Source organism: Leucoraja erinacea, chromosome 10 (assembly GCF_028641065.1).
Source record: "Leucoraja erinacea ecotype New England chromosome 10, Leri_hhj_1, whole genome shotgun sequence".
Taxonomy (NCBI): Eukaryota; Metazoa; Chordata; class Chondrichthyes; order Rajiformes; family Rajidae; genus Leucoraja; species Leucoraja erinaceus.
Window position 1 is genome coordinate 51,454,309 of NC_073386.1, and position 15,918 is coordinate 51,470,226.

The 15,918-nt window shown below is 47.9% G+C and overlaps 1 protein-coding gene across 2 annotated transcripts in view; it reads left to right on the top strand.

Annotated features, from left to right (window-relative positions):
• The window catches only part of aldh9a1a.1 (aldehyde dehydrogenase 9 family, member A1a, tandem duplicate 1), a 44,552-nt gene that overhangs the window by 18,957 nt on the left and 9,677 nt on the right, over nucleotides 1-15,918 (top strand). For both annotated transcript variants that reach the window (XR_008724167.1, XM_055642292.1), the window contains exons 3-7: nucleotides 5,474-5,603; nucleotides 9,693-9,827; nucleotides 11,499-11,695; nucleotides 13,841-13,981; nucleotides 14,893-15,081. Coding sequence is in view for 1 of the 2 variants with exons in the window: in XM_055642292.1 (XP_055498267.1) it covers nucleotides 5,474-5,603; nucleotides 9,693-9,827; nucleotides 11,499-11,695; nucleotides 13,841-13,981; nucleotides 14,893-15,081 (792 nt within the window). In the remaining variant the exon portion in view is untranslated. The remainder of the gene's footprint in view (nucleotides 1-5,473; nucleotides 5,604-9,692; nucleotides 9,828-11,498; nucleotides 11,696-13,840; nucleotides 13,982-14,892; nucleotides 15,082-15,918) is intronic.

Here is a 15,918-nt window from a genome sequence, read left to right on the forward strand (position 1 = left end):
CAGCAGATTTTGGTTATAGTGGACCGAGGCTCCCGTTGTAACCCCCCTCCACCAGTTACCCAACGAGCTGGCACCTCATGGCAGAAGTGAGCGGAGAGAATGAACAGCATGAAGTACCGGGCCCGTCCCGTGTGGGGCCAGGGAGGGAGTCTGTGGCTTCCCAGCCTGTGAACTTCCCCGGGTTTCACCCCCCCATCCGTCCCCAGATAAAGTGTTTCTTCCCTCCCGGCCTGGGATTAAACGTTAATATCTACCCCCCCTCACTCGGTTTAGTAGTCAATTGTCAATAGCAGACACCATCAGCCACCCTTGTGATCTGTTATACTGTATACGTGGACCTGCTTGGATAGGACTGGATGGTATTTTTAGTTTAGTTGAGTTTATTGTCACGTGACCTGAGGTACAGTGAAAAGCTTTTGTTGCGTGCTAACCAGTCAGCGGAAAGACCGTTGAGCAGGAAGCTCAGTCCGTCTTAACCTACCTGATCTCCCGGTGCCTCAGCACTTCAACTCCCCCTCCCCTTCCCATTCCCAATCTGACCTTTCTGTTCTGGGCCTCCTCCATTGTCAGAGTGAGGCCCAGCACAAATTGGAGGAACAGCACCTCATATTTTGCTTGGGTAGTTTACACCCCAGCGGTATGAACATTGACTTCTCTAACTTTCTCTCTCCATCCCCTCCCTCCCCCTTCCCAGTTCTCCCACCAGTCTCACTGTCTCTGCCTACATTCTATCTTTGTCCCTCCCCTGACATCAGTCTGAAGAAGGGTGTCGACCCGAAACGTCGCCCATTCCTTCTCTCCAGAGATGCTGCCTGATCCCCTGAGTTACTCCAGCAGTTTGTGTTTACCAGCGGAAAGACAATACATGATCGCAATCGAGCCATCAGCAGTGAATAAATACATGATAAAGGAATAACGTTCATGTTATTAGTTAGTACTATGCAGAGTGTTGGAACTGTATCTCTGTACTGGTGACAGTAATAACCAATAACCCATGGTTAAGTGACTGTATTGAGTTGGCAACGCAGTTCATTGACGTAATAGAACTGGAACCCGCAGATACAGCTGTGATTTCTTTCTTTCTCACGATCCAAGCTTTTGAGTGCTTGCACTGTGTCCCACAGTTGTAAAACTTGGCTGTTTGACAGATTGGTCGCAGTAGAGGCTGAGGATGTTTGGCCCGTTTAGTCCAAAGATAGACCACTCCTGCTAAATGCTGACATGTAGTACGCAATGGAACGGAACGTGGGACTTTTTTTCATCTATTTCCGTAACCGGACCCGACCCGACCCGACTCGCAGTGTAATCCACGTTGCAGGGGAACAGTTTGTGTTAATAAATTAAAATTCTGAAAATGAGGAGAAGATTTTTACCAAATAACTTTTATTTTTACGAGGATGTTTCGGTAACCGGTTTCCGTCTCCGCACTATTATCCTATGGGATCTTTGGTGCGGAGACGGAAGCCAGCTATGGAAATGGGACCTTAAATTACCCATGAATCTGCCCATGACCGTACTACGTCTTTTTCGTCGAGTGGACCATCTTGCTCACTATAGGATCTTTGGTTTAGTCTGCACTTGCTCTTTGCAAGGATAAAGTCCAACAACATGGAAACAGGCCCTCGTGTCCATGCCGACCGGGATGTCTGGTAAAAGCCAGTCCCACTAGACTGCACCTGGACCGTATCCCTCCAAGCCTTTCCTAACCGTGTACTACTCCCCAAATGTCTTTTCTGTGTTGTTGTCAGCTGATATGCAGCTGCTTTTCAATCTCTACTCTTCCATATGGAAACAGCCCACTGAGTCCATATACAAGAGTCGCCAGGTCTTGGCACAATTGCACAGTCCCAGCGGTAACTGGCCTCGAAGGCCCGTTGCAGTCGTCACCTCCATCCGGCCGACCCTCTCCTCTCCCGTCCACTCTCAGCCTTCGTGCCCCGGGGGAGCCCCCCGCAGCCGACCTTGCCCGTGTGAAAGATAAGACCCCCGTCTCCCGGTTCATCCTCCCATCCCTTGTCCAGCGTCCGCCCCCGTCGCCGACTCCCTCCGCCTCCTCTCCGGTTGCCGGTGTTGGGGGAGGAGCAGGGGCCGGGCTCGGCGGCTTCCCCCTCCCGGTTCCACGGCGGGCGAGACAGGCCGTGTGACCGCAGCTCAGTTTGCACATGCTCCCTGTGACTGTAAACATCTACCTCATTCTCCCACTCCCACGGATACTCTGGTGCCCTCCTCCAAAGACGTGCAGGTTTGTGGGTTGATTAGCTTCTGTAACTTGCCCCAAGTGTGTAGGACGCGGAACTGGGATAACATAGAACTAGAGTGAATGGGTAATCGCTGGTCAGCACGGACACGGTGGGCCGAAGGGCCTGTTTCCATACAGAATTTCTAAACTGAACCTCCATAAGATCATCCCTCAGCCTCCTGCACTCCAAGGAATAAAGTCCTAGCTTGCCAACCTTTCCCTGAACATCAGGCCCTCAAACCCTGGCAAACATCCTTGTAAACTATCTGCACTCTTTCCACCTTAATGAAAGCATTGCTTTAGTTTGGTTTAGAGATACAGCATGGAAACAGGCCCTTCGGCTCACCAAGTCCATACTGACTAGCAATCACTAGTTCTTTCCGTCACACTAGGGGCAATTTACAGAAGCCAATTAACCTACAAACCTGCACGTCTTTGGAATGTGGGAGGGAAACCGGAGCACCCGGAGAAAACCCACGCGGCCACAGGGAAAACGTACAAGACAGCACCCGCAGTCAGGATTGAACCCGGGTCTCTGGCACTGTGAGGTAGCAACTCTACCGCTGCGACAACGGATCTAGGGCTCGGATTATCTCTGGACATCCCCAGTTGAGGATTAGCACTTGAAGATTTGGAGGAGAAGCAGGGGGAAACGAATCCAAATGATCAAGTATGTCTGAAGAAGGGTCTCAACCCGAAATGTCACCCATTCCTTCTCTCCAGAGATGCTGCCTGTCCTGCTGAGTTACTCCAGCATTTTGTGTCCATCTTTGGTTTAAACCAGCATCTGCAGTTCCTTCATACACATGACTTGAAGTATTAGCTAGTGAGAGGGTTTTTTTTGGCTGTTCTCAGTGAACCTGTAAATAAGGGTTTAGTCTGCTGAGGAAAAAACCCTGTAGGGATTTGCCGTTGGTTTCTAAGCAACGTAATCATGGTTGCAGAAGTGTTTGTGAAGAAGAGAATAGAACTATGTGACATTTGGTGTGTTTCATGGACCCTCTGGATTCCCCTGACAATGTAATTCCCAGCTGCTTCCTGGTATCCCAATTGTTCGCTGGCTAAGCGGGAATTGTAAAATTTGATGAAAATAGTATATCTCAGTGAAGGTGGGCCATTTTCACACAGCCATCGTTTAAGTAGCGCGTTCTTGCCAGCGGGCTGTTTTTCACATCTGATGATAAATATTCTCTCTCCTCCCACACCTAACGCACAAGATTATTCCAAAGTGACCTCTCTGTTAAAAAAACAAAAACATGCAACAAACAAGCCAGGCTTCGAGCGAACTTCAAACCAATCAGCATAGAAACATAGAAATTAGGTGCAGGAGTAGGCCAGCATCATGGCTGATCCAACTCAGTATCCCGTACCTGCCTTCACTCCAGACCCTCTGATCCCCTTGGCCACGAGGGCCACATCTAACTCCCTCTTAAATATAGCCAATGAACTGGCCTCAACTACCCTCTGTGGCAGAGAGTTCCAGAGATTCACCACTCTCTGTGTGAAAAAAGTTCTCCTCGTCTCGGTTTTAAAGGATTTCCCCCTTATCCTTAAGCTGTGACCCCTTGTCCTGGACTTCCCCAACATCGGGAACAATCTTCCTGCATCTAGCCTGTCCAACCCTTAAGAATTTTGTAAGTTTCTATAAGATCCCCTCTCAATCTCCTAAATTCTAGAGAGTATAAACCAAGTCTATCCAGTCTTTCTTCATAAGACAGTCCTGACATCCCAGGAATCAGTCTGGTGAACCTTCTCAGCATCTGTGGAGAGAGGTGAGAGATTGATGAGCAGGAAAGAACTGCAGATGCTGGTTTACACCGAAGATAGACACAAAGTGCTGGAGTAACTCAGCGGGTCAGGCAGCATTATACAGACCATGCCTCAACTACCTCCTCTGGCAGGGGTCTGAAGAAGGGTTTCGGCCCAAAACGTTGCCTATTTCCTTCACACCATAGATGCTGCTGCACCCGCTGAGTTTCTCCAGCTTTTTTGTGTACCTACCTCCTCTGGCAGCTCGTTCCATAAACCCAACATCCTTTAGTTTTGTTTAGTTTAGATTGGGTGGAAACAGGCCCTTCGGCCCACCGAGTCTGTGCCGACCAGCGATCCCCACACAATAACACTATCCTGCACACACTAGGGACAATCTTACAACTGTACCAAGCTAATTAACCTAAAAACCAGTGCGTCTTTGGAGAGTGGGAGGAAACTGGAGATCCTGGAGAAAAACCCACGCAGTTCACGGAGGGAACGTATAAACTCCGTACAGACAGCGCACGTAGTCGGGAGCAAACCCGGGTTTCTGGTTCTTTAAGGCAGCAACTCTGCCACTGTGTCACCTTGCTGCCCTCTGAGTGAAAAAGATGCCCTTCAGTTTTCTATTGATTCTTTGCTCTCACCTTAACTCTATGTCATACAGCACTGAAGCAGTCCCTTTGTTTGGCCCATATCTCTCTACACCTTTCCTATGCATGCACCTGAGTGTCTTTTAAATGTTGTTACTGTTTCTGCATTTTCCGAAGAATGGTCTCGACCCGATACGTCTCCTGCTCCTTCTGCCCTGCTGCATGCTCCAGCATTTTGTGTCCTCCTCCTGTGGCAGCTCATACAATGTGCATCCACACAGACAGGACAGCATCGAACTAGGGTCTCTGGCCCTGTGAGACAGCAGCTCCACCAGCTAAACAAACGTTTAAAAAATCTTAAAGAAGGAACTGCATATGCTGGTTTACACCAAAGATGGACACAAAACGCTGGAGTTACTCAGAGCGTCAGGCAGCATCTCTGGAGAAAAGGAATAGGTGACGTTTCGGGTCGAGACCCTGCCTCAGGCAGGATCTACCAGATAAAAACATTTGAACAGGTACATGGATAGGGAAGGCTTAGAGCAGGGGTGTCAAACACATTTTAACTAATTTTAGGTCAAATTGCGACTTCATGCGTTTGGGATTGCGCCTCGCATACGTGAAGACCACGGACAACTGCAGCCCGCTCTGGCATCGGGGAAATCATCCCACCGGCCAGGTCGGACCCCTTCGTGGGTCGCGAGTTTGACACCCCTGGTTTAGAGGGATATAGACCAAACGGGATTAGTTTAGATGGGCCATCTTCATTGGCATGGATGAGTTGGGCCGAAGGGCCTGTTTTGTATTGTGTGAGTCTCTGTTAACGAAATGTGAAGTGAAAATGGTTTATGTTGCAAACCAAAGGAATGTTTGTGTTTTATTGAAACAGGAACAGAAGGAAGATATAGCCATTGTGGAATCGATCAATACTGGGAAGCCCATTACTGAGTCCAGGATGGATGTGGACTCTGCGTGGCAGGCCGTGGAGTATTATGCTGGGGTTGCTGGAACACTAGCAGGTAGGAACCAGCGCGCACAACCGGGAAAAGAAGCTACAAGCTTTTTAAGACGCTTGCAATAGAAGAGTGTGTTGGAAGGAACTGCAGATACTGGTTTATACCGAAGATAGACACAAAATGCAAAGGCAGCATCTTTGGAGAGAAGGAATGGGTGACGTTTTGGGTTGAGACTCTTCCTCAGACTTCAGAAGAAACTCCCAGTCCTTTCTGAAGCTCAGGCTCTTTCTCCCATTCCCATCGTTCCGATATCGGTGGCTGTGATCTCAACTGGATGCATTCCCACTTTTATCTCTCAAACGTTCTCATGGACGTAGCCCAGACCATCACACAAACCAACCTCCCTTCCATTGATTCTATCTACATTCCACGCTGCCTCGGCAAGGCCAGCAGCATAATCAAGGACCAGTCTCACTCCCTCCTCCCCTCTCCCATCAGGCAAGGGGTACAGAAGTGTGAAAACGCACACCTCCAGATTCACGGACAGTTTCTTCCCAGCTGTTATTAGGCAAATGGACCATCCTATCACCAACTAGAGAGCTGTTCTGACCTTCCATCTACCACACTGGAGACCCTCGAACTATCTTTAATTGGACTTTACTGGTTTTATCTTGCACTAAATGTTATTCCATTTATCCTGTATCTGTGCACTGTGGACGGCTTGATTGGAATCATGTATTGTCTTTCCGCTGATTGGATAGCACGCAACAAAAAGGTATTTTCACTGTACCTCTGTAATAGACAATAATAATAAACTAAACTAAACTAAACGTGCTTGAGACTAAAAAAGGAACGGGAGCATGAGTAGACTTCGTGGCCCCTGCTCCACCATTCCACAGGGTCATGGCTGATAGACACAAAATGCTGGAGTAACTCAGCGGGACAGGCAGCATCTCTGGAGAGAAGGAATGGGCGATGTTTTAGGTCAAGTTCCTTCTTCAGACTGAGAGACAGGGGAGTGAGACTCTAGATATATGGAAGGGTAAGGTGTGAAAACGACAGATCAAAACAGACGATGATAAGGAAATGTAGAATGGTTTACAAAGCAAACAGGCAGCAAAATTAATCAGGACAATAATGTTAGTTGGAGAACTAGGGTGGGGGGGGGGGGACCGAGAGAGAGGGAAAGCAAAGGTTACTTGTAGTTGGAGAAATCCACATTCATACCACTGGATAGACACAAAAACCCTTTGTTCAGGAACCACATTCCCCATGTTATATCCACCCCCCGCTCAGGGTAATCTTTCTCAGACCATCTATCATGCAAAGTTCCCTCAACAATTTTCCCTCTCTGGTGAAACAAGAAACTCTAGATACTGGGACCCCGAGCAAAGCACAGAGTGCTGGAGGAACCCAGTGGGTCGGGCAGGGCAGCATCTGTGGAGGAGGGAATGGACAGTTGACGGGTCGGGACCCTTCTTCAGCCCAGGAGAAGATTGTCTCCCTCCTCCTCTCACCAAAGCTTTGACTGTCTTGTGTAACGTTTGTGTCAAATTATGTGAAGCTCCTTTGGGTATTTTAACGCATCAGTTTCTATAGAATTGCGAGTTGTTTTTCGTCTCATTTGTTGACAGTTTTGATCTGTTTTCCATTACTTCTGCTCAGTGCATCTTTTTGTGAATTCGCGCCAGCGGAAAAGCCTCTGCTGTTGTGCCATTTGTTACCACAAGGTGGCACCAAAGACTCCTTCCCATCAGCACATAAAACCATACAGCTGGGAAACAGGCCCTTCGGCCCATCTTGTGCATGCTGTCCACATTGCCATTCTGGGCTGGTCGGAATGTGCAAAAGGGAGAATAAATGTTGATGTCTTATTTCCTTCATATTGAAATCTGTTCGGTAAACTGGACCCTGTCAAAATGGTGATTGAAATGTAATAATAGATATCTAGACCGATTCACTCAAAATGGTGATTGAAATGTAATAATAGATATCTAGACCGATTCACTCAGGTGAAGACATTAATTTTTGCTTGCATAAATGACAAATAATCAGTCCTGTAGCAGAGATTATTCATTCCTTGACTGATAACGACTGGTCTCACGCTTGTACTGATTCACACGACGCGAACGTTGACCGTGGCGTCACCCTTGTGAATTAGGTTTATTATTGTCACGTGTACCGAGGTACAATGTAAAGCTTTGCAATCAGATCAGATAATACCCGACGTAAATACAACCAAACCAAACTCAAGTACAATAGCTAGAGCAATGGGGAAGATACAGAGTGCAGAATATAGTTCTCAGCATTGAAACGCACCAGTTCCAGAGACAAAGTCCAATGTCCACAATGGGGTAGAGGTGAATCGGACAGTACCCTAGTTTATGGAAGGACTGTTCAGAAGCCTGATAACAGAGGGGAAGAAGCGGTTCCTGAGTCTGGTGGTGCGCGCTTTCAAGCTTCTGTACCTTCTGCCTGATGGGAGTGGGGAGAAGAAGGAATGACCGGGGAGGGACAAGTCTTTGATCGTGTGGGCTGCTTTTCAGAGGCTGTGTGAAGTTTAGATAGATCAATGGTGGGGATTCTGGTCTGTGTGATGGATTGGGTTAGATCTACAACTCTCCGGGCAGCTCAGTGACACAGCTGGTAAAGCTGCTGCTTCACAGCACCAGACAGCCGGGTTCGATCCTGACTACGGGTGCTGCCTGTATGGAGTTTGTACGTTCTCCCTGTGACCTGTGTGGGTTTTCCCCGGGTGCTCTGGTTTCCTCCCACACTCCAAAGACGTGCAGGTTTGTAGGTTAATTGCGCTCTGTAAATTGTCCCTGGTGTACGTCAAAGTGTGCGGTTGAATAATAGTCAGTGGGCGAAGAGACTATTTCCACGCTCCGTCTCTAAATTGAAACTCTTCAATTTCTTGTGGTATTGGGCAGAGCTGTTCCTAAACCAAACTGTAATGCATCCCGACAATATGCTTTCTGTGAGTTATAGTAATAAGTGCCCAGACCAGTTTTTTTTAGTTTAGTTTATTGTTACGTTTTCCGAGGTACAGTGAAAAGCTCTTTATTGCGTGCTAACCAGTCAGCGGAAATACTATACATGATTACAAGCAAGCCGCCCCCAGTGTACAGCTACCGGATAAAGGGAATAATGTTTTAATGCAAGATAAAGTACAGTAAAGTCCGATTAAAGATAGTGTGAGGATCTGCAATGAGGTAGACGGGAGGTCAAGACTACTCTAGTTGGTGAGAGGATGGTCCCTGAATCGTGCCAAGATGGTGACCAACCCAGCGACTATATGTGTGCTAGCCACAGAAGCAGATTTACAAACTCCTATTACAATCGCTCCACCCTCCTAAATCACTATTTCGACAGCAGCATTTCTTTCTTCAACTATGATCTTAAACTCCTCTCAGATCTGTACCCTCGGACTACCCTTGATCGGACTTTACCTTGCGCAAAACATTATTTCCTTACCATGTACCTATACACTGTAAACGGGTCAATTGTAATCATGTGTTGTCTTTCCCGGGATGGCGGGACTGTCATATGCTGAGAGAATCGAGCGGCTGGGCTTGTACACGCTGGAGTTTAGAAGGATGAGAGGGCATCTCATTGAAACATATAAGATTGTTAAGGGTTTGGACATGCTGGAGGCAGGAAACATGTTCCCGATGTTGGGGGAGTCCAGAACCAGGGGCCACACAGTTTAAGAATAAGGGGTAAGCCATTTAGAACGGAGGCGAGGAAACACATTTTCTCACAGAGAGTGGTGAGTCTGTGGAATTCTCTGCCTCAGAGGGCGGTGGGGGCCGGTTCTCTGGATGCTTTCAAGAGAGAGCTAGATAGCGATCTTAAAAATAGCAGAGTCAGGAGATATGGGGAGAAGGCAGGACCGGGGTACTGATTGGGGATGATTAGCCATGATCACATTGAATGGCGGTGCTGGCTCGAAGGGCCGAATGGCCTACTCCTGCAGCTATTATCTATTGTCGTTCTGTTGACTGGATAGCACGCAATAAAAGCTTTTCACTGTACCTCGGTACACGTGACAATAAACTGGTCTGTAATCTGGAGGTACAGAGGCCAGCTCATTTAATGACTTGTTTTATTGCATGTTTTCCACATCTGTCTCTTCATTCGCATGCACAGGCCAGCACATCCAGCTGTCCGGAGGGTCGTTTGCCTACACGAGGAGGGAGCCGCTGGGCGTGTGCGTGGGGATCGGGGCGTGGAATTACCCCTTCCAGATCGCCTGCTGGAAGTCAGCCCCTGCCCTGGCTTGCGGTGAGAACATACACCCTCTCTCTATCTTGCCAATTCACCCTGAAGGTTGTCTCGCAGCTGATCCCTGTGGAACGCTCCTGAATTCCTGAGGAGCACGGCAACAGGTCCTTCATCCCAATCATCCTCAATGTCTTCAACAAATGAACAAACACTAAAACTACCAGACTCGTCGATTATCCCTCTGGATGGGAACTATCCATTCCATTTAATATCGTGGAAAACATCAATTATTTCCCTACCCTTACTAAACTGTAGAGATTTATTTCTCAAATTCGAAACACACACTTAACCTTCGCCACAAAATTGAGAAGCAGCACCGTGGCGCAGCGGTAGAGTTGCTGCCTCACAGCACCAGAGACCCGGGTTCCATCCTGTCTGTACGGAGTTTGTACGTTCTCCCTGTGACCGTGTGGGTTTTCTCTTATCTCCTCCCTCCCACACTGCAAAGATGTAAAGATGTGTAGATTAATTGGCTTTGATCCCGACCACTGGTGCTGTTTCTGCATGGAGTTTGTACCTTCTACCTGTTGCCACATAAGTGTCTTTCAGTTTCCCCACATATCCCAAAGACATACAGCTCAGTAGGTTAATTGGCTTCCGTAACTTGTCCCTAGTGTGTAGGATAGAACTAGTGTACGGGTGATTGCTGGTCGGCGCGGACTGGGTGGGCCGAAGGGCCTGTTTCCGTGCTGTATCTCTGAACTAAACTAAATTCCTGTCATCTCTTCTTGTACTTTGACCCGTGCAGTCAGACAAATCTATTCTGCACACACTCCAAAGCCAACATATTTGTTCTATTTAAGCTTTTCTCTCTTTAGTCAAACTAAGAGTAACTACTGGAATGTCTCAATGACTCATTATTGGCACTCGATGGAGTCACAAACCGTGCAGGTTTGCGGTTGAATTGGCATCTGTAAATTGTCCCCAGTGTATAGGATTGAACTAGTGTACAAAGATGTGTTTTAAGAAGGAACTGCAGATGCTGGAAAATCGAAGGTACACTAAATGCTGGAGAAACTTAGCGGGTGCAGCAGCATCTATGGAGTGAAGGAGATAGGCAACGTTTCGGGCCGAAACCCTTCTTCAGAGATCGCTGGTCGGCACGGACTTGGTGGGCTAAAGGGCCTGTTTCCATGCTGTATCTCCAAACTAAACTAAAAGTGACTGTCCTTCATCAAGTTAACACTATCTCTGGATGTTATGTTACACAAAGTGGAAAGAAGTACATTATTTTTATTCGGAGACAAAGGAACTGTTACACTAGGGGGAGGGCAGGGGGGGGGGGAGGAGGAGGAGGGTGAGGAGGAGGGGGAGGGAGGGGGGGGGGGGGGGGGGGGGTGAGGAGGGGTGGGGGAGGAGGGGGGGGGGGGGGGGGGGCAGAACAAAGGGGGACCTGGCACGGGATACTTTGTAATCTCCCTTTGTGTGGCGACTATTTGCATACCGTGGGTATACTAACAAAAAATGTCTCTGTGACTTGTCACATGTGACAAAGTATTCATTCATTCATACAATCATTATACTTTTGTACTTATGTATGATTGTGCTTATCTGTATTGAAGTGTGAAAATGATTGTATGTGAAACACAGAATTTCACTGTACCTAGGTGCATAGGTCAATGCACTCATCATTGTCAAGTATTCTGAAGCTTGTATGTGTTGTCCCTCCAGGAAACGCCATGATTTTCAAGCCTTCGCCCCTGACCCCTCTGACGGCGGTGATGTTGGCTGAGATCTACTCTCAGGCTGGGGCCCCCAAAGGCCTGTTCAACGTGGTGCAAGGCTCCGTGGAGACGGGGAATCTCCTGTGTGCAAGCAAGGGTGTGGCCAAAATCTCCTTCACTGGCAGTGTGCCAACTGGCATCAAGGTACAGCCTGATCGCGATGATAGTTTAGTTCAGAGATACAGTGCGGAAACAGGCCCTTCGGCCCACCGAGCAGCGCTTCCACACACTAACACTACCCTACACACACGCACGCACACGCACACACACACACACGCACACACGCACGCACGCACGCACACACACACACACACACACACACACACACACACATACACACACACACACACATACACACACACACACACACACACACACACACATATATACATACACACACACACACACACACACACACACACACATATACACACACACACACACACACACATATACACACACCACACACACACACACACACACACACACACACACACACACACACACACACACACACACACATATACACACACACACACACATACATATACACACACACACACACACACACACACATACACACACACACACACACATATACACACCAACACACACACACAAACACACACATATACACACACACACACAATTGGTACCTACAAACCTGTACGTCTTTGGAGTGGGGGAGGAAACCGAAGATTTTGGAGAAAAGCCACGTGGTCATTTATACCAAGGGGATTGGAACGTACAAACCTGTACGTCGTAGGTTCAGCAACAGTGACCAGGGTTGAACTTGGGTCTCTGGTGCTGTAAGGCAGCAACTCTACCGCTGCGCCACCCTAGATAGTGTTTGAGTTTGAGTTTATTATCACGTGTACCGAAGTACAGTGAAAAGCTTTTGTTGCGTGCGTATGCCCCTGTCCCACTTAGGAAACCTGAACGGAAACCTCTGGAGACTTTGCGCCCCACCCAAGGTTTCCGTGCGGTTCCCGGAGGTTTTTGTCAGTCTCCCAACCTGCTTCCACTACCTGCAACCTCCGTCAACCACCTGCAACCTCCGGGAACCGCACGGAAAGCTTGGGTGGGGCGCAAAGTCTCCAGAGGTTTACATTCAGGTTTCCTAAGTGGGACAGGGGCACAACTGACCAGTCAGTCGACCCGAAATGTCACCTATTCCTCTTCTCCAGAGATGCTGCCTGAACCGCTGTTACTCCATCGTCTTGTGTCTATCTTCAGTGGAAATACAACACATGATTACAGTCAAGCCATCCACAGTGTACAAATACATGGTAAAGGGAATAGCGTTTAGTGCATGGTAAAGCCAGTAAAATCCAATCATAGATAGTCAGAGGGTCTCCAATGAGGTAGATAGTAGCTTAGCACTGCTCTCTCTCTGTTGTGGTAAGATGGTTCGGTTGCCTGATAGCAGCTGGGAAGAAACTGTCCCCGAGTCAGGAGGTGTGCATTTTCACTTCAATACCTTTTGCCCGATGGGAGAGGAGAGAAGAGGGAGTGGCCAGGGTGCGACTAGTCATTGATTATGAGGTGTTAGAGTCATACAGCACGGAAACAGGCCCTTCGGCCCAGCATGCCCATGCCAACCAAGATGGACCCACCTGGCCATGCGTGGCCCTTATCCCACCAAACCTTTCCTATCTATGTACCTGTCCAAGCGTCCTTTCAATACATGCCTCATCTACCTCCTCTGGCAACTTGTTCCATACACCCACCACCCTCTTTTGTGGACACTTCCTATTAAATCTTTCCCACCTCACATTAAACTAATGTCTAGATTTTGAATATAATATAACTACTAATGTTAATTCTCTTCAAATATAACACTTACGCAGTAGGATGCGATTCTTTGGAAAATTGCAGGATTAAAATGAATATCTTTAGTTTAGAGGTAGTGTGGAAACTAGGAAACTGAATATCTTTAGTTTAGAGGTAGTTCGGCCCATCGAATCCACGTCGACCAGGTATTCCCACACACTAACACAATCCTACACACACTAGGGACAAATTACAATTATACCAAGTCAATGAACCTACAACCCTGCACGTTTTTTTGGAGTATGGGAGGAAACCAAAGATCTCAAAGTAAGCCTTTGCGGTCACGGGGAGAACGTACAAACTCCGTACAGACAATCAACTGATGTAAGGATCAAACCCGGGTCCCTGGCGCTGTAAGGCAGTAGCTCTACCGCTGTGCCACCGTGCTGCCCTCTCATTAAAGATGTTACAAGCCTTGCAGATGTAATAAACCCTCTCTCTGTGCTCCACCTCTAGATCATGGAAGCGGCAGCAAAAGGCGTAAAACACCTCACGCTGGAACTGGGCGGGAAATCTCCGCTCGTTATTTTCTCTGACTGCGACTTGGAAAATGCCGTGAAGGGAGCGATGTTGGCTAATTTTCTGAGTCAGGGTGAGGTAGGTGAAATAATGCATCTTTTCTCATTATTGATGAGCCAAGGACCGAGCGTAGACTCGGCGACTGTTTCGCTGAACACCTACGCTCGGTCCGCCAAGGCCTGCTGGATCTCCCGGTAGCCAACCATTTTAACTCCCCTTCCCATACTGACCTTTCTGTCCTGGGCCTCCTCCTTTGCCAGAGTGCTGCCACATGCAAGCTGGAGGAACAGCACCGCATTCAGCTTCGGTAGCTTACAACCCATCTGTGTCAACGTTGAATTCTCAGATTTTAAGAAACAACTCTTTAACATGAGTTTGGCACGGTGGCGCAGCAGTAGAGTTGCTGCCTTACAGCGCCAGAGAGCCGGATACGATCCTGACTACGGGTGATGTCTATACGGAGTTTGTACGTTTGTACGTAGCCCTTGCTGCCTGCTCCCCTTCTCAGCTCTCCCTCAGCCCACGGGCTCCTTCTCTTCCTTTCTCCTTTCTTCTCCCCACCCTACATCAGTCTGAAGAAGGGTTTTCGGCCCGAAACATTGCCTATTTCTTTCGCTCCATAGATGCTGCTGCACCCGCTGAGTTTCTCCAGCACTTTTGGCTACTGGGGACAATTTACAATTTGTTTACCGAATGCAATTGACCTACAAAGATACAAAGCTGCCTTTGGAGTGTGGGTGGAAACCAGAGCACCCAGCGAAAAACCCACATGGTCACAGGGAGAACGTACAAAATCCATACAGGCGGCATCCGTGGTCACAATCGAACCCGGGTGGTCTCTGCCGCTGTGAGGCAGCAAACCTACCACCTTGCCCCCCTTAAATTAAACTAATCTCCACTGTCTGAATGTGATCCATATCCCTCCATTCCCATAACATGTTGCAAGCTCATTTTATTAAATCATATTTAATCTGCCTTATTATCTTCAGGTGTGCAGCAATGGCACAAGGGTGTTTGTACAGAAGGATATATTGTCACCGTTCCTTGAGAAAGTAGTGGCCAGAACTAAAGGAATAAAACTTGGAGACCCCCTGCATAAAGATACTCAGATGGGGGCACTTATTAGTAAACCACACCTGGATCGGGTGCTGTCTTACGTGGAGCAAGCCAAGGTTCAGGTAAAGCTAATGTTTTGGTCTCCCCATATTTGATGTTGAAATTGTTCCCATTTGCCGAGCACACTCCATGCTGTACAGGTCAGAGATGGCGACACGGGAAACTGCAGATGCTGGAATCCTGAGCAAAATACAAAGTGCTGGAGTAACTCAGAAGGTCAGGCAGCATCCGTGGGGAATGGACAGGTGACGTCTCGGGTCGGGATCCTTCTTCAGGTTAGAACTGGGGTTGGGGGGAGGGCATAGACTCTGAAACAGAGATTTTCTGAAGAGAAAAAGGGACACAAAGTGCTGGAGTAACTGAGCGGGTCAGGCAGCACCTCTGGAGAACATGGACAGGTAACGACATTTCACAGAGTGCTGGAGTAAGGTGACCCAGCGGGTCAGGCAGCATCTCTGGAGAACATGGACAGGTGACATTTCAGGTCGAGACCCTTCTTCAGATATGAGAAGGTATTCGAGAAGACTTAAATCAGGGCCTGGGCCTAAGACGTATAGATGGGACTTGTGTAGATGGGGTAGATCTTTTTGGATCCATCAGTATTCAAATTGCTCTGCAGATCATATAGTGACAGTCATGCATTTTGAGTTTAGTTTATTGTTACGTGTACTGAGATACAGTGAAAAGGTTTTGTTGCGTGCCAACCAGTCAGCGGAATGACAATACGTGATTACAATCGAGCCATCCACGGTGTACAGATACAGGATAAAGGGAATAATATGAATAGCGTTCAGTGCAAGAAAAAGTCCAGTCAAGTTCAACCAAAGGTAGTCCGACGGTCTCCAATGAGGTAGATAGTAGCTCAAGACTGCTCTTTAGTTGTTGTTAGGGTGATTCAG